This window comes from Panthera leo, chromosome C1 (assembly GCF_018350215.1).
Source record: "Panthera leo isolate Ple1 chromosome C1, P.leo_Ple1_pat1.1, whole genome shotgun sequence".
Taxonomy (NCBI): domain Eukaryota; kingdom Metazoa; phylum Chordata; class Mammalia; order Carnivora; family Felidae; genus Panthera; species Panthera leo.
The window spans coordinates 102,207,625-102,233,652 of NC_056686.1; the positions used below are offsets into that span (position 1 = coordinate 102,207,625).

At 39.7% G+C, this 26,028-nt stretch overlaps 1 protein-coding gene and 1 pseudogene across 1 annotated transcript in view; one reads left to right on the forward strand and one right to left on the reverse strand.

Annotated features, from left to right (window-relative positions):
- The first annotated feature begins 13,192 nt into the window (after window positions 1–13,192).
- The window catches only part of LOC122228570 (myomegalin-like), a 113,372-nt gene continuing 100,536 nt past the window's right edge, over window positions 13,193–26,028 (forward strand). The window contains exon 1 of the mRNA XM_042953679.1: window positions 13,193–13,431. Within this exon, the coding sequence (XP_042809613.1) occupies window positions 13,193–13,431 (239 nt within the window). The remainder of the gene's footprint in view (window positions 13,432–26,028) is intronic.
- On the reverse strand, window positions 19,513–19,781 carry LOC122228571 (annotated as a pseudogene).

Genomic DNA, 26,028 nt, shown 5'->3' on the forward strand with positions numbered 1-26,028 from the left:
TAGAAACAGAAAGTGCTTTAGAGATAAAAGTTATTTAGCCGAATAACCCAGTGAGATTGTTTAATATTAGGTTCCCCCTTTGTAGGTGGAGAAAATGCCTCAGAGAGTAACTTTTCCAAGGTGACACAGCTAGTAAAATTGGGAACAAAATTTGAGCTGAGGCTGAACTCCAAAGCCTGTGTTTTTATTTTTGTGATGCAACTCTGTCTTAATATTTATCTGTAGGTGAAAGAGCTCATGCTTACATTACCTTTCATACAGCTCTACAACTGTTAGGAGAAAACTAATATTATTTTTTTGAGAGGCTTTTGGGAGGTACACCCGATGAGACCTAATGACTGACTCCACACAAAAGATGAAGGACTGGGATATAGACAAGACAAAGAAACCAATGTTACTATTAACAGAGACAGTGAGAAAGTGAAATGGAAGGCAATCCTTGTGTATATGGTAGCCTAAGCTGGTAAAATCATAGTATATTACATTTGGAATAGCCCATATATATAACTTAATCTAAGTTCCCTCTCTCCCACCTAACCAGGATATGTCTTCCCATAGTCTCAAATGATGGTTATTCATCCTCTACTGGAATAATTCCAGTAATGAGGAATTCACAATACAAATATTTTAAAGAATGGGGGCGCCTGGGTGGCTCAGTCGGTGAAGCCTCTGACTTCGGCTGAGGTCATGATCTCATGATTGGTGGTTTCCAGCCCCACATCGGGCTCTGTGTTGACAGCTTAGAGCCTGGAGCTGCTTCAGATTCTGTGTCTCCCTCTATCTCTGCCCCTCCCCTGCTGGCACTCTGTCTCTGTATCTCTCAAAAATAAATAAAGGTTAAAAAATTTTTTTAAACAAATATCTTAAAGAAGGGTAGTGCTTTGTGGATGAGAGAAACAGAGAGAGAAGAATATAGCAGGTATGCACAAGAAGCAGATTTGGGGCAAGAGTCCCAGTTTCTATTTCGTGGCTTTAGGCTTTTCCCAAGTTCCATAACCATTTCTGCTCATGGATTCTATTAATCACCATTGTTTCTTTATAATAATCCCCCCTCCTTTCTTTGCTTGGTTTCTGTTACTTATAACCCCCAAAACCAATTAATTAATAGAGGAGCACAGAATCACCCTGGGGCAACCCTTTCTTGAAACAACATTCATACTTTTACTTTTTTCTTCTTAGATACACTACATGATTCAGACATCCTTTAGACACACTGAAATTAATATTCCAGAGAGAGGACAGTGGTCTTCTTAGGTTTGATGAGCTATAAGGAAAAGGCCAGAATTTGTGTGAAACTTCCCAAAACTAAGACGTCAGGAACTCTGAATCTGAGTGACTTTTGCTTATGACTTAATCAGCATCACATCATTCACACACAGATGTTGCCTTTGAGCTCCTGCCCTTTGGTCCTTTGGGCAATACAAGACTGTAATAATTGTGAACACCGTGCTCAGTACATGGAACATAGTCAAGTCTTTGACATTGAATGGGAAAAGGGTATCAACAAATATTTGTTTAGTACTTTAGAATATATAAAGCTTACATATATTCTTTGTCTGCCTGAAACCTGACAGCCCTGTAAAATGGTAAAATACAAGAATCTTGGACTTTATAAACGTTGTACTAAAAAGAAAAATAGAAGTCTTGAATATCATACTTAGAGCTGCCAACAAATTCTTAACAACTTATTGAAGAAATCAAGTAATGCACATATCTAAACTTAAATCAAGCTGCTAAAACCGGGTGAGATTTTCCATTAAAGAGTCAGAAGTTTGCAGAGATTTTAAAAGTGAGATCAGAGGAAGCAATAGCATGGGACTTGTGTCCACTTATTCTTAAATGATTATTGAGTGCCTAATAATATGCCAGATACGAGTGAGATAAGGATGATGAGTAAAACAGTCTTAGCAACCTGTGGCCGGTATCTACCCACAGACCAAACAATGCTGCTTAAGAGAATAGGTCTGCAAGTAAAGAGCCGCTCCTGTTTGAATTGAATGACTGCATACATTACAAAAGCATTTCTAAGAAAAGAGGAATGCTCTTGGCAGACACAAGAATAGATAGCCACTACATCTGGGCTGATATCCAGTCATATACACTAGTATGGCCGAACTGGTTATTTTAAAATTGAAATGTTTTCCTACAGGATAGTAAGCAGCCGCTCTCCTCAGCACCCCCTCTCCTTCCCGCATCCCCTCAGCAGCACCAAAACCCTTACATATCTCCCTCCGCAGGTCATCCAGATTAGGTCCTAATTGGTCGCTTTCTATGCCAGTCAGTTCAAAAGCTCCGCCTCCCAGGTGGCCATTGGCTACCTCCAGGAAATTCAGAACGGTCCCGCCTTCCAGCCTGGCGCCCGCCCTTCGGCCACGCCCCTCCATGCAATCTCCCGCCAGGATGGAAAGGGAACCCTGCCTGCCTCCTGCGTCGGTGCTGGGTGGTTATTTTGAGTCATCATCCCTCACTAAACCTCACAGTGCGAGCTCCGTGGAGGCAGGAATCAGTCTTTTTTATTCTTGAATTCGTTCCCAGACCTTATCTGTGTCATCCACACAGACGGTCCAGACGTCCAAGTGAAAGTCAAGACGTGGGGGGAGAAAGGTGGAGGAAAGAGCAAAATGTGCATTGTAAGTAATGCGAAGGCCCCTATTTAAAATAATGACTACTGTAGATAGCCTGCTTCAAATATGAAACCTTAGCAAAACTAGCCCAGGCCTTCTAGAAACTACCTCCTGAAATGACTTCTTTCAGTGCATCTGTCTGGTTTCCCTACTTTGTCAGGAAAGCCTAGCAAAGAGCAGGCCCAGCTGCTCCATCCCTTGGAGTTTGGGATGGGTGGGTGGGGGGTGGGGGAATGACAGGGATAGCTGGGGTACTTTGATAGCATCTAAAATATTTTATTCAATTAAAAAAAATTTTTTTAACAGATTTCTTTCTTCCTCTACTAGCCTCTAAATCAAATCCTTTCAGGGCATAAAAAGTAGTCATGTGTTGTTCCCCAGAATCTAGTATCCTGTACTTGGAACCTAGCAAAGGTTCAATTAATGTTTATTGACTAAACGACCAAATGAATGGCATGCTCATAGATTGGGACAACACTTCATCGGTTGTATACAGCACAATTCACAGCTTGTACTGTACTAAGTGAAGACCTATCCATCAACCATTCCCTTCATTTCTCCAATTAGTTATTCAAAAATATTTATTGTTGTCTCCATGGGCTAGGAATAGTAGATACTGGTTTATACAAAGGTGAACAAAAGAAACATGATGTTTGTTGGTAAAGGTTACATTCTATCAGGCTCTGTCTCTCTCCCATTACCTCCACCCCAGCTCTACCCCCATTGCTTCTCACCCCTCAGTCTAGAATAAAAGCCTTTGATGGTGATTTTGTTTTTAAACACTGAATATCCTCCTAGACTGTCCCTCAAAACTACACCCCTACTCCCTTTCTGTGGAGTCTAAGTGGACTGAGTTTTCCATTACAAGTTCCTGATCTTAGCTACTGTTAACTCAACAACCACCACTGTTGGCTTGGCTTCCCCCTCTCATACTCCTACAGCTCCTTCTTCTATTGGACCCTCCCTTTTCTACTCATACTGATGTTCCAGAAATTAGTGAACAACTTTCTCACTGAGTGATTTTTCTTTACAATTGTATGGGTCAGATATTTCAGTTTTTACTAGTCTTTGTTATCCTTCCTTGTTTAAAAAGAAAGAGAAAAAAAGATGGGGTACCTGGGTGGCTCAGTTGGTTAAGCATCCGACTTCGGCTCAGGTCATGATCTTGTGGTTCATGAGTTTGAGCCCTGCATCGAGCTCCACACTGACAGTGTACAGCCTGCTTGGGATTCTCTCTCCCTCTCTCTCTCTGCCCCTCCCCCACTTGTCCACACACGCACACGCTGTCTCTCAAAATAATAAAGAAAGAAACCTAAAAAAAAAAAAAAGAAGGAAATTGAAAGCTGGATTCATTCAGTTCTACCTGCCTGAAAACTGAACCTAATGTGACGTTAAATGTGATGAAATGGGATACAACAACTTGTTAATTTTGTCTTATGGCGAATTCTCTATCAACCAAAGACACAATTCTTGTTAATCAGTCCCTTGGGAGCATCCTTCTCCTGCCCCCTAGCCCACCCTTTCATTCCATTACTATCTGATGGGGGACCTTTTCCTCCCCACTTTGTTAAGGAATATGATCCTCTGGCTCTGGAAATCTGACAGTCAAACCCAAAGTTCAATGTGCCATTTCTCTAAGGAGGCCTACCTCAGAGCCCTTAGGTGAATGAGAACCAAAATCCCAAAAGCAACTTCCTTTTTTTATTCACTATTTATGCAGCCTGTTGCTTCTTGAGAATATTACAATGGCAACTTTGAATTGGGGTTTTAGGGGATCAAGACAACAATCCTTTCTTCCTCTTCTAAATTGAGATCAAACTGGGAAATAGACATACAAAACTAGACAGAGAAATACTACTACTACTTTTATTACTGATCCAATTAAATGGGGAACATGGATTTGGATCCCAAAGGTCTTGCTAACATTCTACCCCAGATTTAGGCAGTCTTACCCGTCCAGCTGGGAAACAGCTACCTTCCCCAAAGAGGCAGCAGGCTCCTTACCACATGGCAGAGAACACACATCCTGGCACTGAGGCCAGAATTTTCTCAAAAATACTCACCTGTCTCTGAGTATGGCCCTACACCGAGGGGAACCTTGGCCCTACAAGGGGACAAAATGATCTTAGCACCTTTGTTTCCTACTAGTGAAGCGGCTCTGGTGATCTCATAGACATCCAGCCATTCTCTTTCCTCCAACCTTCATCTGGAAATAAGTTGTATCGCAATATGCTTTTAGTGGAGGATGTGACTTTTGTAAATTTTGTATGGTACAATGCCTTTCTTACCTGCCTCCTCATTGTGACTGTGTTGTACTTCAGTTTGTGACAAAGTATTGCCACAAAAGTAACATTTTTAGATTTTTTTTTTATATTGCTCTGGGGATAGAATGTATATTTATGTTGGCATCCATCATTTTTGTTGCCACCAGTGGCAAAACCTCAGTTTAAATTACTGAATGTGTTTGGGTTTTTAGCAAGTTTTATGTTACTACTTATTTTTATTCAATATGCTCTATGAAAAAAGATGGGAAATGCTGCTCGGGAAACTTAAAAATACTAATAAGATAAAAAGCCCTAATTTAACCTCTAAAATGCTTCAAGACACTGGTAAACAGACATTATGTATCATGCATGATATTCAGGTGCTCTCAGAAGCTCTTGTAAAATTTGTATAAAGATTTTTTTTAATGTTTTTGAATTTATTTTGAGAGAGAGGGAGAGAGAGTGGGGGAGGGGCAGAAAGAGAAGAGAGAGAGACAACCCCAAGCAGGCTCCTCACTGTCAGCGTAGAGCCTGATATGGGGCTCAGTCTCACAAACCGTGAGATCATGACTCAAGCCAAAACCAAGAGTTGGAAGCTTAACCAACTTAACCACCCAAGTGCCCCCAAATTTATGTAATTTTAAACCTTTTTTTTTGAAGAATAAAGGAAAAAAGTCAAGAAGATAGTTTATATCCAGGTTAGACTGGATTCAAATACTATTTACCACAAATTGCAACAGAGGCATTTTATGTTTTGTTTTTTTTTTCCCTAATTTGGTCTTTGTAACTGTTGTAACTTTGTAACTATTGAGATTTGTCTCAAATAGAATTTTATGGAGGTATTTTTGTTTTGTTTTGTTTTGTTTTGGTGAGGGGTGATGGTGGGGAGACAAACTTTTTTTTAACATGGATCAAATTACAAATGAAAGAGGGGATATTACTACTAATCCATAGAAATAAAAAAAGATTATGAGGGAATACAGTGACTAATTGTGTGCCAAAAAATTAGTCAAACTAGATGAAATGGACAAATTCCAAGAAAGACACAAGCTACCTGAACTGATTCAAGAAGAAATAGAAAACCTGAATAGACCTATAACAAATAAAGACAATGAATTAATAATAATGGCAATAATAATAATAACAATAATGCCTCCCACAAGGAAAAGTCCAGGTCCAGAAAGCTTAACTTGTGAATTCCAGAAAATGTTTAAAGAACACTAATGCTTTGCAAACTCTTCCAAAAAAATATAAGAGAACACCTCCCAACTCATTCTAAGAGACCAGTATTACTCTAATACCAAAACCAGTCAATTACTTCACAAGAAATGAAAATGACAGACCAATATACTTTATAGTAGTGAACTTTTTCCAGCAATACATAAAAAGGATTATACATCAGGGCACAAAGGCGGCTCGGTTGGTTGAGTGACCAGATCTTGGTTTCAGCTCAGGTCATGATTTCACAGTTCATAGGATTGAGCCCCATGTTGGGCTGCATGCTAACAGTGGACAGCCTGCTTGAGATTCTCTGCCTCTCTGATCCTCTTACATTTGCTCTCCCTCTCTCAAAATAAATAAATAAATGTAAAAAAAAAGGATTATATATCATGACCAAGTGGAATTTATTTGAGGAATCAAGATTGCTTCAACATATGAACATCAATAAATGTAATACATGATATTAATAGAATAAAGGACAAAACACATGATTATCTCAATGAATGCAGAAAAAGCACTCAAGAATATCTATCCTCTTTCCTATTAAAAACAGTCAACCAGCTAGGAATAGAAGAGGACTTTCTCAACCTGATAAATGACATCTATGAAAAACCTACAGCTAGCACTACTTAAAAGTGAGATTGAAAGCTTTTCCTCTAAGATTTGGAACAATACAAAGATGTCCACTCTCACCACTTCTATTCAACATTACATTTAAAGTTCAAGCCAAAGTAATCAGGCAAGAAAATGTAATAAGAGCATTGAAATTGGAGAGAAAGAAGTAACACTAAATCTATTTGCAGATGACTTAATATATGGAAAATTCTAAAGAATCCACAAAAAATAGAATTAATAAGTGAATTCATCAAAGTTGTAGGACACAAGATCAATATGCAAAAATCCCAATTGTATTTTTATGCACTAGAAATGAACAATCCAAAAATAAAATTAGGAACACAAGTCCATTTGCAGCAGCATAAAAATAAATATTTAGTTAATTCAACAAAAGAAGTATAAGATTTATAGACTTAGAACTATAAAATATTGTTAAAATAAATTAAAGAAAATCTAAAAAAAGTGGAAAGACATCCCATGTCCATGGATTGAAAGATTTAATGGGGTTTAAATAACAATAATTCCCAAATAATTATTAAAATAACAATAATTTCATGTTCATTGCAATCCATATCACAATCCCAGCTGGTTTGTTTGTTTTGTTTTCGAAATCTGCAAGCTCATTCTAGAATTCATCTAGAAATGCATACGACCCAGAAGAGGCAAACAATCTTGAAAAAATTAACAAAGTTAAAGAACTCACGCTTTTCCAACTTCAAAATTTACTACAGAAACAGTAATAAAAACAGTGTGGTACTGGAATAAGGATAGACATACAGATCAATAGAATAGGATGGAGAGTACAGAATAAACTCATATATCTATTGTCAACTGATTTTTAACAAGGGTGACAAGATAGTCCAGTGAAGCAAAGAGTAGTCTTCTCAACAAGTGATGTTGGTACCACTGGATATTCACATGTAAAAGATTGAAGATGGACCCCCTTACCTCACATCTAATATAAAAATTACCTCAAAATGATCATCAACCTAAATGTATGACCTAAAACTATCTATCACTTAGAATAAAATATAGGAATGAATCTTTATGACCTTGGATTCAATAGTACTTTTTTTTAATGTTTATTTATTTTGAGAAAGAGAGTATGTGTGTGGGCATGGAAGTGAGGGAGAGACAGAGAGAGGAAGAGAGAATCCCAAGCAGGCTCCATGCTAAGATTGTGGAGCCCTACATGGGGCTTGATCCCATGAACCATGAAATCATGACCTGAGCCCAAATCAAGAGTTGTATGCTCAACCAACTCAGCCACCCAGCACCCCCAGCAGTAGTTAAGTAATTAACTTAAATAAGACACCAAAGGTGTGGTAGGAGGATAAAAAAGATAAATTGAACTTTACCAAAAGTGAAAACTTTTTTGCTTCAAAGGACATAATCAAGAAAGTGAAAACACAAACCACAAAATATTTGCAAATCATATATAAGGTAAAGGAATTGTATTCATTGTATCTAACAGATATTATATAGATATCTCTATATATCTTACAACTCAATAACAAAAAGGCAAACAACCCAATTAAAAAATGGGTAGTGGGGGTGCCTGGATGGCTCAGTCGGTTAAGCGTCTGACTCTTGATTTCAGCTCCAGTCTTGATCTCACAGTTATTGGGTTTGGGCTCCGCATTGGGCTCCACACTGACAGCACAGAGCCTGCTTGAGATTATCCCTCTCCCTCTCTCTCTCTCTGGCCCTCCCCTGCTCTCTCTCTCTCTCAAAATAAAATAAAATAAACTTTAAAAAATGGTAGTGGATTTTTTTAAGTAAGCTCGACACCCATTGTAGGATTTGAACTGACAATCCCAAGATCAAGACTCACATGCCCTACATACCAATTGAGCCATCCAGGCACCCCAGGTGGTGGATTTGAATAGGTATTTCTCCAAAAAAGATATACAAATAGCCAACAAGCATATGAAGTGATGCTTACCATCATTAGTCATTAGGGACATGCAAATCAAAACCACAGTGAGATACCACTTTATATCCACCAGGATGGCTATAATCAAAAAGACATGTAATAACAAAGGTTGGTGAGAATATAGAGGAAGTGGAACTCTCATGCACTGCTCGTGGGAATGTAAAATCATGCAACTACTTTTGAAGATAGTTTGGCAGTTTCTCTAAAGCTTAGACATAGACTTACCACGTGACCCAGCAATTCCACGGCTAGGTGTCTACCAAAAAGAATTGAAAACATGTCCTCTCAAAACTGTGTACATGAATGTCATAGCAGCATTATTCATAATAGTCAAAAAATGGAAATAATCCAAATGTCTATCTATCAACTGGTGAATAATCAAAATGTGGCATTTCCATACAATGTGATATATTTTGGGCAATAAAAATGAAGGAATTCCTGGCACATGCTACAGAGTGAATAAACCTTGAAAACATTATGATAAGTGAGAGAAACCAAACATAAAGGACTACATATTACATGATTCCATTTATGTGAAATCTCTAAAATAAACAAATCTATAAGGACAGAAAGTAGATTAGCCCTTGCCAAGGAGTGGAAAGAGGGAGAGTAGGTAATGAGGATGGAAATTGTGAGTGACGATAATAGCTACAGGGTTTCTTTCTAGGGTGAACAAAATGTTCTAAAATTAGATAGCAGTGATGGTTGAACAATCCTGGGAATATACTAAAAAACTACTGATGAAAGCATTCAAAGAACTAAATAAATGGAAAAATGGAAAGATACTCCATGTTCATGGATAGGAAGACTCAATATTGTCAGGGTGCCATTTCTTCCCAACTTGATCTAAAGATTCAAGGCATTCTCATTCAAAATACCAGCGGGTTATTTTGTGGGTATCAACAAACTGATTCTAAAGTTTATATGGAGAGGCAAGAGACCAACAGTAGCCAACACAATACTGAAAGAGAAAGTCAGAGAACTCACACTAGCTGAGTAATCAAGACAGTGTGACATTGACAGAACATTAGGCAAATAGATCAGTGGAACAGAAGAGAAGAGAAAAGTAGACCAGCAAAATATGGACAACTGATTTTTTTACAGAGGAAGAAGGCAAATCAATGTAGAAAAGATAGTTTTTTTAACAAATTATGTGCTGGAACAACTGGACATCACATGCAAAATAAGGAATCTAGATACAGACCTTACACCTATCACAAAAATTAAGTCAGAGTAGATCATAGACCTAAATGTAAAAGCAAAACTAGAAAATGCCTAGAAGAGGGGCACCTGGGCGACTCAGTCAGTTGAGCAGCCAACTCTTGATTCAGCTCAGGTCAGGATCTCATGATTCATGGGACCCTGAGTCAGGCTCTGGGGCTGACAGCATGGGGCCTGTCTGGGATTCTCTCTCTCCCACTTCCCCACTCTGAAAATAAATAAATAAACTTAAAAGAAAGAAAGGAAGGAAGGAAGGAAGGAAGGAAGGAAGGAAGGAAGGAAGAAAGAAAGAAAGAGAAAGAAAGAAAAAGGGAGAAAATGCCTCGAAAATAACATTGGAGAAAATCTAGGTGACCTTAGCTCTGGTGATGATTTCTTAGAAACAACACAGATATGAGCCATGAGAGAAAGAACTAGTAAATTGAACTTCATTTAATTTTTTTTTAATGTTTATTTTTGAGAGGCAGAGACAGAGTGTGAGCAGGGGAGGAGCAGAGAGAGAAGGAGACACAGAATCTGAAGCAGATTCAGGTTCTGAGCTGTCAGCACAGAGCCCGATGTGGGGCTTGAGCTCATGAACCACAAGATCATGACCTGAGCCAAAGTCAGACACTTAACCAACTCAGCCACCCAGGCATCCCACCATCCGGCAGAATTCTTAATCAGGTACCTGGGTAGAATCAGGAATTTTTTTTTTTTTTTTTTTTTTTTTAAATCAGCTAGGACTTCACCTGTTTTTACTGGGTATTTTCTGCAGTATCATTATATTGAATTGTTCTGTCAAAATTTCTGATGTCTCTCACTTTCAAACAACCCAAAATGTAATAGGACACTTAATATTAACAAAGCCAAAAAAGTTTTTTAAGTAAATTCCAAGGCAATAGAGCTACCCAAACAAAATTATGTCATCACAGAACCCAGTTTAACTCTTGGGACAATGCAAAACCACATAGCTATTTCCAAACATCATAGCAAAAATTCAATGTTGAATAGAGAAAGAAGAGAAAACCTTTTCAGTTTTATCCTCTTTTGCTTATCAATCATTTCAGGACAATTATCTGAAGCTATGACTTGTAAACATAGTTTCAGTTGTTTATGGTACTGTGTTTAATATGTAGTGGGTGGAGGTGGAAATCACCTGTAGAAATCGTTTTCTCTCTTCCGGTGGGACACTTGAGATCTTCGTGTGTTGTTACAAAATTTAGAAATTTACAGGTTGGCAGTCTCAGTTTAGTCTCATTAAACCGTAGTTTAATGAGTTTAGTGATTTTGATTTTCCACCAGCAAATCAAAACCTATTCATTTTCATTTCCCCCTTTGAAGCCCCTCTTCTGGTACCTGGGGGCTGATTTGAATGTAGGTTCTGTTTAGTGACATAACTTCCATCCTCTCTTGTGTGGGTTCCTTTTCAGCCCTTGCAGAATGATTCCTGCCAGTGCATAAAAGCTATGGAACTGATTAGATCTATGAAACCTGCCTCCTGGTCAAGATGTCCCTCTTTGTTTCAAAAACATTTTTTTTAACGTTTATTCATCTTTTTTTTTTTTTTGAGAGAGACAGAGAGAGACAGAGTGTGAGCGGGGGAGGGGCAGAGAGAGAGGGAGACACAGAATCTGAAACAGGCTCCTGGCTCTGAGCTGTTAGCATAGAGCCCAAAGTGGAATTCAAACTCCCTAACCCTGAGATCATGCATAACCTGAGCCAGAGTCAGCAGCTTAACAGACTGAGCCACACAGGTGCCCTGAGAGGACTTTATTTTACAGGAGCGGGATGGACCTAATGGAGAAGGCGAGGCCAAAGATATAAAGGCAACAAAAGAGGGCGACTCTTGATTTCCGCTCAGGTCGTGACCTCATGCTTCGTAAGTTCGAGCCCTGCGTCACGTGGCTTTCCACTGACAGTGTGGAGCCTACTTGGGATTGTCTCTCCCTCTCTCTGCCTCTCCCCTGCTCATTCTCTCTCTCTCTCTCTCTCTCTCTCAATAAATAAATAAAACTTAAAAAAAAAAAAGACAACAAAAGATAATTGAGAATCTCTAGCAGGGACGGGAGTGGTAGGGTAAATTGGGCAGGTAAGACATACTGGAGGGAAAAAAGAGGTAAAGATATAGATTAAGCTGGGAGGTTTGAAAGAATGATGAGATACTGGGTAGTGTCATTTTCTGGAGGCATTTGGAATCATGATAAGAGGCACCTTAAAATAAAGACACAGTCAAGAAGTTGAATTGACTGGATGAGATGAGTGAGTGAGAGAGATAAATCTCTGACCACTCCCAAATTTGGGGCTTGGGCAATGGGTGGATGATAGGGTTGGAGTACAACAACAACAACAACAACAACAACAACAACAACACAGATTTGGGAGGAAAATGTGTTAAGGATGAGTTCCTTTGTTTACATGGAATCCATCAATAGTGCATATTCCCTTTTGCCTCTGAACTTTGGGATCCACAGTGCCCACTGCAAAGATAAACCCGCTCTTCTAAGCCTTGTGTACATAAAATAGTGTCACAGAAGCATTCTGCTCTGCTAGGGTCTCACTAGCTTCCTTCCTTAGTGGAATATAAGAAAAGGCTTTTCAGAAGGAACATGAAGTGGAGAATTTATTTGACCTATGAACTTTTTATTTTTTAACCATGACTACATTCCCTTGACTGGATATTGGATACCAAGCTATATAGGCTTTACTAGGAGTTCTGCATGAAAAATGGCAATCCGAAAGTCTCAAATGAAAGGAAAACTGAGGTTATTTAGGAAGAAGATTTTTACAACAACTAAAGGGAAAATTGAGGGGATAAAAGAGTTTAAGAAGGAGAAACAGGGAGAGTGGGAGAAAAAGGGTTCGCCAACAGCCTGGGGAAGTAGTGATTCTGAGGAAAGAATAATGTAACATAGAAGACGATGACTGAGTTGGAGGGAGGAGGAAGACAAAACCCGGGGAAATTTGGAGAGAGGGAGTGTGAAAAGGAGAAACTTTTTAAGGTTGGAAATTGAGGGCGGTGACCATGGAGTGGATAGGAAGACGAAAAAGAGTGCCATGTGGGAATGAAAAGGTTTCCAGGTTGAGGTCGTGGGTGGAGAGAGGATGGGGTGATGATAGAGGGTGAAGAGACCGCGGCGGGTGTTTGTGGGCGAGGGACAAGAGCAATCTGGGAGGAGCAGGTGGCCGAGGCAGCCGCGGAGCAGGCCTGGTCCTTTCAGGTTTCCGCCGCAATCCGCGCCTGGAGGATGCTCCCTGGCAGCGCGCGAAGACCGTGGGGAAACCAAGCAGGGTCAGTCACCGGGACAGGCGCGGCCAGGCCCGGGAAATCCATGAAGAGGACCGACAGCGGGTCCTGCTGCCGCCGCCGCCGCTGCGGCTGCAGCTGCTGCCGCCGCGCGTCCCGCCGGGCGCACCGCGCGCCCTACTGGCCCGGGGACGCGGCGCGAGCCCCACCGCCCTCGCGGCGCTCCCCTGGCCGGGCACGACGGCGTCCCGAGGCGGCCGGGAGCTGGGCGGCGGCGGCCGAGGAGGAGGAGGAGGCAGCCGCGGCGGCTGCACCCTGGATGAGGTGAGAGCCCCGCGGGAGCCCCAGAGGCTGCGGTCCGCGCGGGGAGCGGGGGCGCGCGGCGCGCTGGGCGGGAGGACCGTTCCCGGGGCTGGGCCCCGGGGGCTGAAGGGGTTGGCGCCGAGGGCCATCAGCTAGGACAGGGGTTGGAGGGCACCGGGCAGAGGGTTTGCGGGGCGTTGATGCGGCCGGTGGCGGGGCAGGGCGGAGAAAAGCCAGTGGGGGAGTTGCCTAGAAATCAAGGTGTGGCTCCGCGTTATACCGGACTAAAGCTGGGGAAACGCGTCTCTGTCCCATCCAAGGTCTTTGCCGGATGCGTAGACGCCCGTTTTGTTGGTGGAGATGAGGTTGAAGGCCATGTCTGTTGATGGAGAGATGAGCACATGATGCAGAAGGCCATGCCAGGGTGGAAGCATTAGGGAAGGTAAAAGCAGATCAGGAAACGCGCGCGAGTACGCGCTGCTTTCTCTCACACCCTCTTTATCTGTGTATCTATATAATTTTTATTTATCTAAGAGACAAACAGCACGGTGGGGTTGGTGATGGTTCTTTCTTCCTAGGCCACCTCTCTTCCCCTGCAGAGCTGTGGCCATGCCTGTTGGCCGGATGAGGCGTGCAGGACAATCTCCACTTAACCCAGCCCCTTCCTTTGCGCTGAAATGGAAGACTGGACAGATTAGGCCCACATTTTCTTTATGTAGCATCAGCAGGACAAAAATCTGCCATGCAAATGATTTTTTGGAAAAGAGGTTGTGCTACCGCCGTTCTTGAAACAAGCCTTTCCTTGCCTTAGCATTTTTAGCTTACTCTTTTATGGGAACCCAGGAGTCCCAAATCATACTGCAGGGCAGTGGTGGCTTTGGTCTCTAAGCTGCCGTCAACTAACTGGGAAATGAAAAAAGTAACTTGGTTTCTCTGGGCCTCAATTTCCTATGCATAAAATCACGATTTGGATCTTTTGAGGATTAATTACAGAACGAAATATTAATGGAATCTGTTTTCTGTGTTTAGGACTATGCTTTATTTGTGAATTAGGAAACTAGTTTATTCACACTTCGTTGTATTTACTCATCACACTGCCCACTGTGAGAAAACTGAGTCAAAGTCAATTGACAGTGCTTAATGGAATCATATGTCTATTAAGATACCCATAAAAAATTACTGCTTTTAAGAAAGTATGAGGCAACACCTAAAACTAATATAACACTGTCTGTTAACTAACTGGAATTAAAATTAAAACTTAAAAAAAATAAGGAACAAGGCAAATGTATTCATTATTTGATTTTTTATAACATGGAATTTTAGCCCAAACAATTACTTTTTTTTTTTTTTTTAACATGTGTATCTCTGCAGTGTTGAATAGTTTTCACAGACTACTTTGGGTTTTTTTTTTTTAAAGCTTGAAACAAAAAAAATTTAATTTGAACATATATCTATAATTTAAAGTCTTTTTAACTGTTTATACATACACTGTGGTGAACGCTTTTCATCAAAAGAGCAATGCTATTGCAAAATTTAAAATGGATCATGACTCATTATAAAGATGTGATTTTTTTTTTTTTTTTTACGGTCTTTGGTAACAAAAAGTTACCAAATTAGAATTTGGTTCTCTACATTGTGGTTTAATTGTTTAAATAGACAGCACACTTTATTTCCTTAATGGCTATTCATCTGACAGACCTCCGTATTCATCTTAGTTGATGTAACAAGGAGCCTTCAAATGTTTTTTTAACATTTCAGGAATTCCCAAATGAAACTGTGTCAGGAACTTCACTGAGGTTGGTGCTACTCTGACCCCCATTGAAAAATTCTCTAGGAATGCGCAGCATTTTTTTTTTAAGTTTACTTATTTATTTGAGAAAGAGAGAGAGCACGAGCAGGGGAGGGGCAGAGAGAGAGGGGGATAGGGAGAATCCCAAGCAGGCTCCACGCTGTCACTGCAGAGCCAGATGCAGGGCTCAGACCCATGAACCATGAGATCATGACTTGAACTAAAGTCAGATGCTTAGCCAACTGAGCCACCCAAGCACCCCTGTGTGGCATACTTTCATTTTTTATTCTTTTTTAAGGAGGCTTCACCCCCAATGTGGGACTTGAACTCACAACTCCACAATCAAAAGTCAAATGCTCTACCAATGGAGCCAGCAGGGTGCCCCTTTACTTTTGAAAACACACCTGTCTTATCTACAGTATTAGAGGTTTATGAGTATGAGAGACTTGTCCTTGAGAAGGGGCGTTTTTGGTATCTAATTTTCTGGCTATCAAATCAATTTTAAAAATGGAAGAAAACACCTCTGCACATTATCCAGATTCAATTTACTTCTGTTATTTATTGAGCAACGATGGTGGAGGCCAGGACAAAACTGGATGCAAAACTGCCCTCAAGTAGCTCAGAATCTATAGTTCTACACCAGTTATGGAGTAAGTGCTATAACAGAAGGGTGAAGTGGGGAAATGAGAAATAAATAAATTAATAAATAAATGAATGAATTAATTAAAAGGATCTCTTCAGGGAAAATGGACTGTGTCCTAAGAAGCCATACAAGGTGACATTATCTTGGAAAATATGTTAGAATCTGGTCTTGGGGCACCTGGGTGGCTCAGTCGGTTGGGTGTCCGACTTTGGCTTAGGTCATGATCTCACAGTTCGTGGGTTCGAGTCCTGCATTGCGCTCTGTGCTAACATCTCAGAGCCTGGAGCCTGTTTCAGATTCTGTGTCTCCCTCTCTCTACCCCTCCCCCACTCACACTCTGTCTGTCTGTCTGTCTGTCTGTCTCTCTCTCTCTCTCTCAAAAATAAGCATTAAAAAATTAAAAAAAAAAAAGAATCTAGTCTTACCTTGTCGAGTCTGTTTCTCAGGCTGATATTAAACAAATCCACAAGACTGCTATCTAAACCCAGAATGACAAATTATTATGAGGATTTATTCTCAAAAATTAAAATGAGGATTCTAACATCTCGGGGAACTAGACCCTCTTCTGTTACTCTAGTAAGGTCTCTTGGCATACTTGCCACATTTGGAAAACAAATTATAACCAAAAGATTGTTTATGAAACTTGAATTTAAAACAAGGGAAAGTAATCAGTGGATTCCAGATTTTGTAAACTTTAATAGCTTTAAACAGAGTAACAGGATACAAATGGGTTCTTTATTCCCCGGATGGTGAGCGTGCACCTCTCTTCTCATGTACTCCCTCTCTGTTTCTATCTCTGACACACTAATATTTTCAGTTAGGTAATAATCTGTTTGGCTCGGGAATCCTTGTGTGGTTCCAAGTGCTGGCACATCTTTTCTCTGAACCGGTTTGTCTTAATTGTAAACTTTACATTTCAAAATGCAAGCTTACTTTCTTTTAGGTGAAATTCATGATGGGGGTAAGGAAGTGGGGTCAGGGCATTTTGTTACAGCACCTACATGCTGGCATTATGAGCCAGATGGTTAATGGCTACTGAATGTGGTGCTAAGAACCAGAGGACCAGAGAGGGCTTCACACACACACAGGAGGTGAATTTTGTCTGGTCTAACAAAATAATGAAGCCAGGGTTGGGTGGGAAGCAAATTTTAGCAGAGGGATAAAAACAGATGTATGGCCCTGGGAAAATGCTTTCTTGAAGTGAGACCCTGGATAGAACTTTTCAATGAGGATTTAATTCAAAAGTGATCCTCTCTTGGGGCGCCTGGGTGGCTTGGTCGGTTGAGCGTCCGACTTCGGCTCAGGTCATGATCTCACAGATCATGGGTTCGAGTCCCACATCGGTTCTGTGCTGACAGCTTAGAGCCTGGAGCCTGCTTCAAATTCTATGTCTCCCTCTCTCTCTGCTCCTCTCCCACTCTTGCTCTGTCTCTCTCTTTCCTTCAAAAATAAATAAAAACATTAAAAAAAATTTTTTTTCAAAAGTGATCCTCTCTCAAGTATACAGTTGTTTAAGAAGAGGAGTTAACAGAGTTGCCAGCTGCCTCTGGGTGCATTTTTGAACCCTAGCAGTTTGCATGTTTAGGTGGATAACCTGGAACCAGCAGACAACTGTTGGGGGTAATGATGTCAGAGAAGGTTAAATTTCTAACATCAAACTTCAACCATTATGTCTCTTTAGCCATCTCTCTTTTTGTCATTATTATTTTGTTACTGCTGTATTGAGATATAATTGACATAAAATAAACTGGGCAGATTTGGGGCGCCTGGGTGGCTCAGTCGGTTAAGCGTCCAACTTTGGCTCAGGTCACGATCTCATGGTTTGTGAGTTCGAGCCTTGTGAGTTCGAGCCCCGCATTGGGCTCTATGCTGACAGCTCGGAGCCTAGAGCCTGCTTCGGATTCTGTGTCTCCTTCTCTCTCTGCCCCTCCCCACTTGTGCTTTGTCTCTCTCTGTCTCTCAAAAATAAATAAATGTTAAAAAAATTTTTTTTAAATAAACTGGGCAGATTTAAAGTGTACGATTGGAAAAGTTTTGATACATGCATGTATCTGTGAAATTATCACATGCTTATCATCCCCAAAAGTTTCCTTCTTCCCTTTTATAATCCTCCCTGCTGTCTCTTGCCCCCCTAACACACAGGCAATCAACCACTGATCTGCTTTCTGTTGCTCTGTTAGTTTGCATTTTCTAAAAATTTATATACATGGAATCATATAGTAAGTACTCTTTGTTTCTGTCTGGGCTTCATTCACTCAGCATAATTATTCTGAGTTTTATCCACGACGTTGTGGGTAGCAATAGTTTGTTTTCTTTTGTTACTGAGTAGTATTCCCTTGTATGGATGTGCCACAGGTTGTTTATTTATACACCAGCTGCTTTATTGTTTCCAGTTTTTTGGCTATTACAAACAAAACTGCTGTGAACATTCGTGTACAAGTCTTTTTGTGGACCTATGCCTTCATTTTCTTAGGTAAATTTCAAATAGTAGAGTAGTAGGCATATGTTTAACATTTTAAGATACCACCAAACTCTTTCTCAAAGGGATTGTACCTTTTTATTTCCCACTAGCAATATATGAAGGTTCCCACTTCTCCACATTCTTGTCAACACTTATCATTGTCTGTCTTTTTTATTATAGCCATTCTAGTGTGTGTGAAATGATATCTTATGGTTTTGATTTGCATTGCCCTAGTGACTACTGATGTTGAACAGTTTTTATGTCCTTAATTACCATCTGTATATTTTTGGTGAAGTGTCTATTGAAATCTTTTGCCCATTTTTCTATTGAGTTGTTTGCTTTTTTTGTGATTAAATTTGGGAGTTCCTACGTATCTGAAATACAAGTCTTTATTATAGAGGTACTTTGTAAGTATGTTGTCCCAATCTATATCTTGTCTTTCTATGTTAATAAGTGTCTTTTGAAGACCAGAAATCTTTAAATTTTGCCAAATAAGCCCAAACTATCAAACTGTTCATGTTCTAAGAAACTGCTGCTTAACCCAAGGTCACAAAAATATTCCCCTATGTTTTCTTCTAGAAATTTTATAGTTTTACATTTTATGCTTGGTTTATGATTCATTTCAAGCTAACTTTTGCATGAGGTACAAGGTATTGATCAAGGTTCATTTTTTGCATATAGATTTCCACTTATTCCAACATTGTTTGTTGAGAACTCTGTTCTTTCTCCATTTAATTTCCTTGGCAATTTATTGAAATCTATTGATCAAATATATGTGGGTCTATGTCTGAATTTTCTATTCTGTTCCATTCATCTATTTGTCTAAGACCAATACCATTTGTTTTGAAGTCCACTAACTTTATTGATATAAAAAACTTTGCAAAGACATAAAAGGAGCCACATAGCATAAAACAGACTAGAGACAGAAGTGGGGGTGAGGGAAAGGCTGGGAATCCACTCAGATAAGCTGATAATTGTCTACATGAAACTGGCAGGGGAAGAAGAAGGGAGATGCATGTAAGAGTCCGAATTCCAAAAAAGCTGAAATGGGGAGGGGAGCGAACTCCCCAAGGATCTTGAAGTATATCACAGGTGAGTATGACAACAGCAATATCTTCCTTCGTAGAGGACAGGGGGGGAGTCCCCACATGGCTGCAAACTCTGGAGACCCAGTGCTGGGACTAGAGATTGGGGGCTCCCTAGAGAGCCTCACAGAAAGGTGTCACACCACTCTGGGAGGCACCCGAAGCAGTCCCAGGATTGCGGGGCATTGGCACCGTGTGTGTCCTTGAGCCATTCCCGAAGAGATCTTCATCTTTCTTTAGCACCAGAAACTGGCCAAGGACACCACGTAGGCCTTGTCAAAGCCCCCTTCCTCCAGCTACTTGTCCAGAACTCCACTGATCCTGGCTAGACTCCCTGTTGGCTCTTCCCCCATGGGCTCTGCCACAGACTCTGTGCTTTGGGGAGGTTGTCATCTTGATCAGCTTAATTGTCAGCTCCTCCCGCCGCCCAGCTGCTCCTACCGATACCTCAGCCCACTCCATGCTGTCTTGATCACAGCAGCTCTTTATAAGTTTTAAAATCTTGTAGTGAAAGTCCTCCAACTTTGTCCTTCTTTTTCAAAATCATTCTGGCTATTCTAGGTCCTTTGTATTCTCATACACATTTTAGAATCCACTTGTCAGTATAGACAAAAAGCCTGCTGGTGATTCAACTGGGATCACATTGACCCTATAGATTGATTTGGAGAGGATCAATATTTCAAAAATATTGAGTCTCCCAGTCCATAAACATGGTGCATATCTCCATTTATTTTGATGAGTGGTTCTCAGTTGGGGGTAACAGATATAACAGTATCTAGACACATTTTTGTGGGATTTTTTGGGGATGTGTGTGTGTATTTGGACACATTTTTGTTTATCATACCTCAGGACAAGGGTGATTCGGGCATCTAGTAGATGAAGGTCAGGAATGCTGGTAAACGTTCTACAAAGCACAGAACAGTCCCTACAATGAAGAATTATCCAATCCGATAATAATAATAATAATAATAATAATAATAATGTCTTTAATTTCTTTCACCAGTGTTTTGTTTTTAGTGTATCCTAGTCATGTATCTTAGAGACACATATGCCTAGATTCTTCATATTGTTGATTCTCTTATAGTTGATAATATCTTAAAATTTTCAATTTCTGATTGTTTATTGCTAGTTTATATTGATTTTTCCCTATTGATTTTGTATCCTGTAGCTTTGCTAAATTCACAGTTTAGTTCTAAGAGATTTTTTTATAGATTTGATAGGATTTCTACATGATGATGTCGTCCCCCCAAGAAAGAGAGATGATATTTTAATCCTCTTTCCAATCTCTATGTCTATCTGTCTGTCTGTCTGTCTGTTGTTTGTCTTTACCTTATTGCACTAGCTAGAGCCTCCAGTACAAAGTTAAATTGAAATAGTGAGAGCAAACATCTCTGCCTTGTTCCTGATCTTAGGAGGAAGGCATTCAGTTTTTCACCATTATGTGTGATATTACCTGTAGATTTTCCATAGGTGCCTTTTATCACATTGAAAAAGTTCCCTTCTAGTCATAGTTTTCTGAGGATTTTCATTAGCAATGGATGCCTAATTTTACATCTGTTGAGATTATTGTATCATTTTTTCCTTCTACATTCTGTTAATCTGGTGAATTACAATGATTGATATAAGAATGTTAAAATTGGGGCATCTGGATGCCTCAGTTGATTGGGCGTCCAACTCTTGATTTTGGTTCAAGTCATGATCCCAGGGTCATGGTATTGAGCCCCAGGTCTGGCTCTGTGCCGAGCATGGAGCCTGCTTGAGATTTTCTTTCTCTCCCTCTGCCCCTCCCTCCCTCTCTTTCTCTCTCTCTCTAAAATTTAAAAAAAAAAATGTTAACATCAATGTTGGGTGCCTGGGATAAATCCCACTTAGTTATGATTTACTATACTTCCTATATATTGTTGGATTAGATCTGCTAAAATTTTGTTAAGAATTTTTGGGGCACCTGGTTGGCTCAGTGGGTTAAGCATCCGACTCTTGGTTTCAACTCAGGTCACAATCTCACCGTTCGTGGGTTCGAGCCCCGCATCAGTCTCCGTGCTGATGGTGCAGAGCCTACTTGGGATTCTCTCTCTCCCTCTGTCTCTCTGCCTTTACCCCACTCATGATTGCTTGCTCTCTCTCTCTCTCAAAAATAAGTAAACATTTTAAAAAATTAAGAATTTTTGCATCTGTGTTCATGGGGGATATTGGTTTATATTTTCTATTTACAATAACTTTGTTTGGATTTTGTATAAGGACAATATTGGCCTTAAAAAATGAGTTGGGGGCACCTGGGTGGCACAGTCGGTTGGTTGAGTGTCCAACTCTTGGTCTTGGTTCAGGTTATGGTCTCACAGTTCTGGGTTCAAGCCCCACATCAGGCTCTGTATTAACGGTGCGAAGTCTGCTTGGGATTCTGTCTCTCCTTCTCTCTGCCCCTGCCCTCTTGCATGCACACTCTCTGTCTCAGAATAAATAAATAAACTTAAAAGCAAAAAGAGTTGGAATTCCCACCTCTTCAATATTGGGGGAGAGTTTGGGTAGAAATTGCATTATTGCTTCCTTAAATGTTTGATAGTATTCACTAGTAAAGACTTTTAAGCCTAGATTTTCCTTCTGGGAAGGTTTTTAATTACAAATATAATTTCCTTAATAAATATAGGTCTATTTAGCTTATCTGTTTCTTCTGGGGAGAGTTTTGTTAATTTGTGTCTTCCAAGAAATTTGTTCATTTTTTCTAAGTCGTCAAATTTATTGCCATAAATTTAAAAATTTTGCAAATTGAAACATAATTTTCTTATTAGTACTTTAATATTTGTAGAATCTGCACTGATGTCACCTTTCTCATTCTGCATATTGGTTATTTGTGTCTTCTCTTTTTGTTTCGATAAACTTGATCTGAAGTTTATCAGTTTTATTTACCTTTTCAGAAAACCAGCTTTGGCTTCACTTAATTTCTCTATTGTTTTTAGTGTTTTGAGTTTATGTGCTTTACCCCGGTCCTTCTTATTTCCTTTCTTCTGCTTACTTTGAATTTCATTTGCTCTTCCTTTTCCAGTTTCTTAAAGTGGATGGCCAGATCATTGATTTAAGACCTTACTTTTCTACTTCAACTTCTTTGGTTCTGTAAATTTCATTCTAAGTACTGCATTAGCTCTATGCCACAAATTTTTATATCTCCTGAATTCATTTTCATTCAGTTTAAAATACTTTCTCTTTTCACTTTTGGTTTCTTCTTTGCTCTGTGGGTTATACAGAAGTATGTGTCTTGTTGTGTGGAAACCAATTTGACAATAAATTTCATTAAAAAAAAAAGAAGTGGGTGTTTAGTTTCAAGACATTTGAAAATATTTCAGACTTCTTTCTGCTACTGATTTCTGATGTAATTCATTTGTGATCAGAGAGCACATCTTGTATGATTTGAGTTCTTTTACATTTGCTGAGAATTGTTTTATGGCCCAGACTATGATATGTCTTCGTAAATGTTCCTTGTGCACTGGAAAAACATGTATCCTGCTGTTGTTGAGAGGTGTGTTTTAGAAAGATCCTTTAGATCAAGTTGGTTCATTATGTTGTTCAAATTTTACATATCATTATTGACTCTGTAGCTAATTTTTTATCAATTTTTGAGAGAGGTATGTTAAAATTTATTAACACAAATTTTGAATTTGTTATTTCTCTTTGCTTTCTGTATTTTTAAAAAAGATTCCAGGGGTGCCTGAGTGGCTCAGTCAGTTGAGCGTCCAACTCTTGATTTGGACTCAGGTCATGATCCCAAGTTGTGGCATCTCTCTCTCTCTCCCTCTGCCCCTATCCCCCACTCATGCACTCTCTCTGTCTCTCTAAAATAAAATTTAAAGTAAATAAATAAACAAATAAATAAATATTAAAAATAGAAGATTCCAAAACGAAGCTTTATTAGCTACATAGCTTCTCCGTGAGTTTTTATTTTGTTTTTTTTTCTTTAAAATGCTAAACTCAATGGTTTTATCTTAAGTTGTGCAAAATATTGGTATTACAGAATGCTGAAATATTTTTTATGTCACTCAAAGGTTAACTGAAACATCTGAAAGGAATTGTTTTTATAAAAACATTAAAATATTAATTATTTTGGGGTGCCTGGGTGGCTCAGTCAGTTGAGCGTCCGACTTCGGCTCAGGTCATGATCTCGCGGTCTGTGAGTTCGAGCCCCACGTCGGGCTCTGTGCTGACAGCTCAGAGCCCGGAGCCTGCTTCAGATTCTGTGTCTCCCTCTCTCTCTGCTCCTCCCCTGCTCATGCTCTGTCTCTCTCTCAAAAATAAATAAAGATTAAAAAGATTAAAAATATATATATTAATTATTTTTTACAGATCAAATAGAATTTAATTTTCATTTGTTAGCCTATTATATTCTCATTTTGAAAGTAAAATATATCCAAAAGAGTCTAAGTAATTGGTTTTGGGCATTTCTATACCACAAAAATTTTATTTATTTATTTTTTAATTTTAAAATTTATTTTATTTTACTATTATTATTTTTAAATGTTTATTTATTTATTTTTGAGAGAGAGAGAGAGAGAGAGAGAGAGAGAGCGCGCAGGCCAGGAAAGGACGGAGAGAGAAGTAGACACAGAATTTGAATCGGGCTCCAGACTCTGAGCTGTCAGCACAGACCTGACGCGGGGCTCGAGCCCACTGACTGTGAGATCATGACCTGAGTCGGATGCTCAACCGACTGAGCCACCCAGGCGCCCCCACAAAAAGTTTTTTGATAAGCACATCCCAATACTGTGCTAGAGGCAGAGTTATTTCGTTTCTAGATTAGCTGATCTCCTTGTTATACATTGTATATCATGGCAAACAATTAGAGCACCACCCACAGTTTTAGACTTCAGTCTGTATTACCATTCTTCCCAGAGGTTTGCTCCTGGTGGTATAAAGAAGAAAAGTAGCAGTATGAACAGTTTGAGGACTAAGCCTTGAGAAGATAGCAATGAGATAATAATGCCTTTCTAAATTGAATCAACATCAATAGAACTGCTATGGACATGAGCTTAAAGTGCCTTTTCGTCCCCTTCCCTAAAATGTGGACACTCCATTTATCCCTAACCTAATGCAGGTACCATGGACCATATTTCCAGTGCCCATTTTGATTTATAAATCCTAATCTTTTCATTAATTTGAAGGAGAGTCTTTTAACTTTGAAGGATACCCGAAAGAGCTTTATTGCACTTCAGAATTTGAAAGTCCCCTGAAATCTGTCCTTTAAAAAATTCTCTGTACTGTTTTTTTGTGCTATAAGAATCTTAGATGCATTAAAGAAAAGATTCTTATGTGTGTTAGCCTGTGATTTTTATCTCCAGCTAATATAAATTATACCTAAACTTTAATTTTAAACATTTTTTAAGTTTATTGATTTATTTTGAGAGAGACAGACAGAGAGCAAGTGTGAGCAGGGAAGGGGCAGAGACACAGGGAGAGAAAGAGCCTGACGTGGGGTTGGCCTGAGGAACCGGAAGATCATGACCTGAGCTGAAGTCAAGAGTCAGACGCTTAACTGAGCGCCCCGGGTGCCCCAGAAGTTGATTTTATTCTAAGGACATTGGGAAACGAAGGAAGGGTTTGAAGCAGAACCATGATATGATCTGGAAAAATAGTTAAAAATATCACTGTGCTTTTGTAGAATACACTTTGAGAGGCCAAGAGTGGAAACAGAGGAAGCTGCTTTGAAGACTGTTGCAGTAAGTAGACCAGGTGTGAGATAGGCTGATTCATATAGGGTGACCATATAGTGATCCGGCTGGTAAGAAGCGAACAGATTCCAAATATATTTTGGGGGGTAGAGCCAACAGAATCAATGGGGTATTGGATGAGGGGAATGAAGTTTAAAAAGGAAACATCACAGACCTTTTTAAAGAGAATAATTTAAACCCCAAAACTGCTCTAAGAAAATGAAGTCTATTTAAACTAAAGATTTTTTTTCCTATTAATGGAAAAAAAGAAGATTAGTTTTCCCCCACGGCCTCAGGAATTAGTTCAGGGATAGGCACTGGACTCAAACGGGATTCTTCAGGGGCCTCCTAAAAGACGCAGCCTCTGTGCTAATGCATGTGGGCCTCAGAGCGTAGGGCCTGCTGGCAGATAACTCACTGCCTTGCAGATGCTGAAAATGAAATCAGAAGAGAAAATAACTGAGATGGAGAAACAGGACTTCACTGTACTAAGCTGCATTTGAAACACCGGGCTGAAGTTTTCTCCCCACTCATGATGGGGGTGGTGGTGGTCAGGTGATGTAAGACATCACTTCTCCAACAGGGAGGACCCTGGGTACTATAAACAAGTATCGTAACAGAGAGTTGCAGAAGATAACCAGATGGAGAGCCTCACAAATAAAGGGGATTTGTACTAGATCCCACAGGAGTTCCAAACAGAATTCTGCAGTTTAGATCCTGATCACTGACATGCATGGCAACCGCAGTATCATTGTCATTGTGATCGTTACTGCATGTGTAATGTGCGTTATTAACAATTATTAGGGGGTACTTGCTACATGCCAAGCCACAGTTTAACCAATTTACATACACAATCTCATTTAATCCTCACTACAATTCTTTGAGAAAGGTATTATTATTCCCATTTTTATAGAAAGGTTAAATAATGTGACATGATAACACAGTTA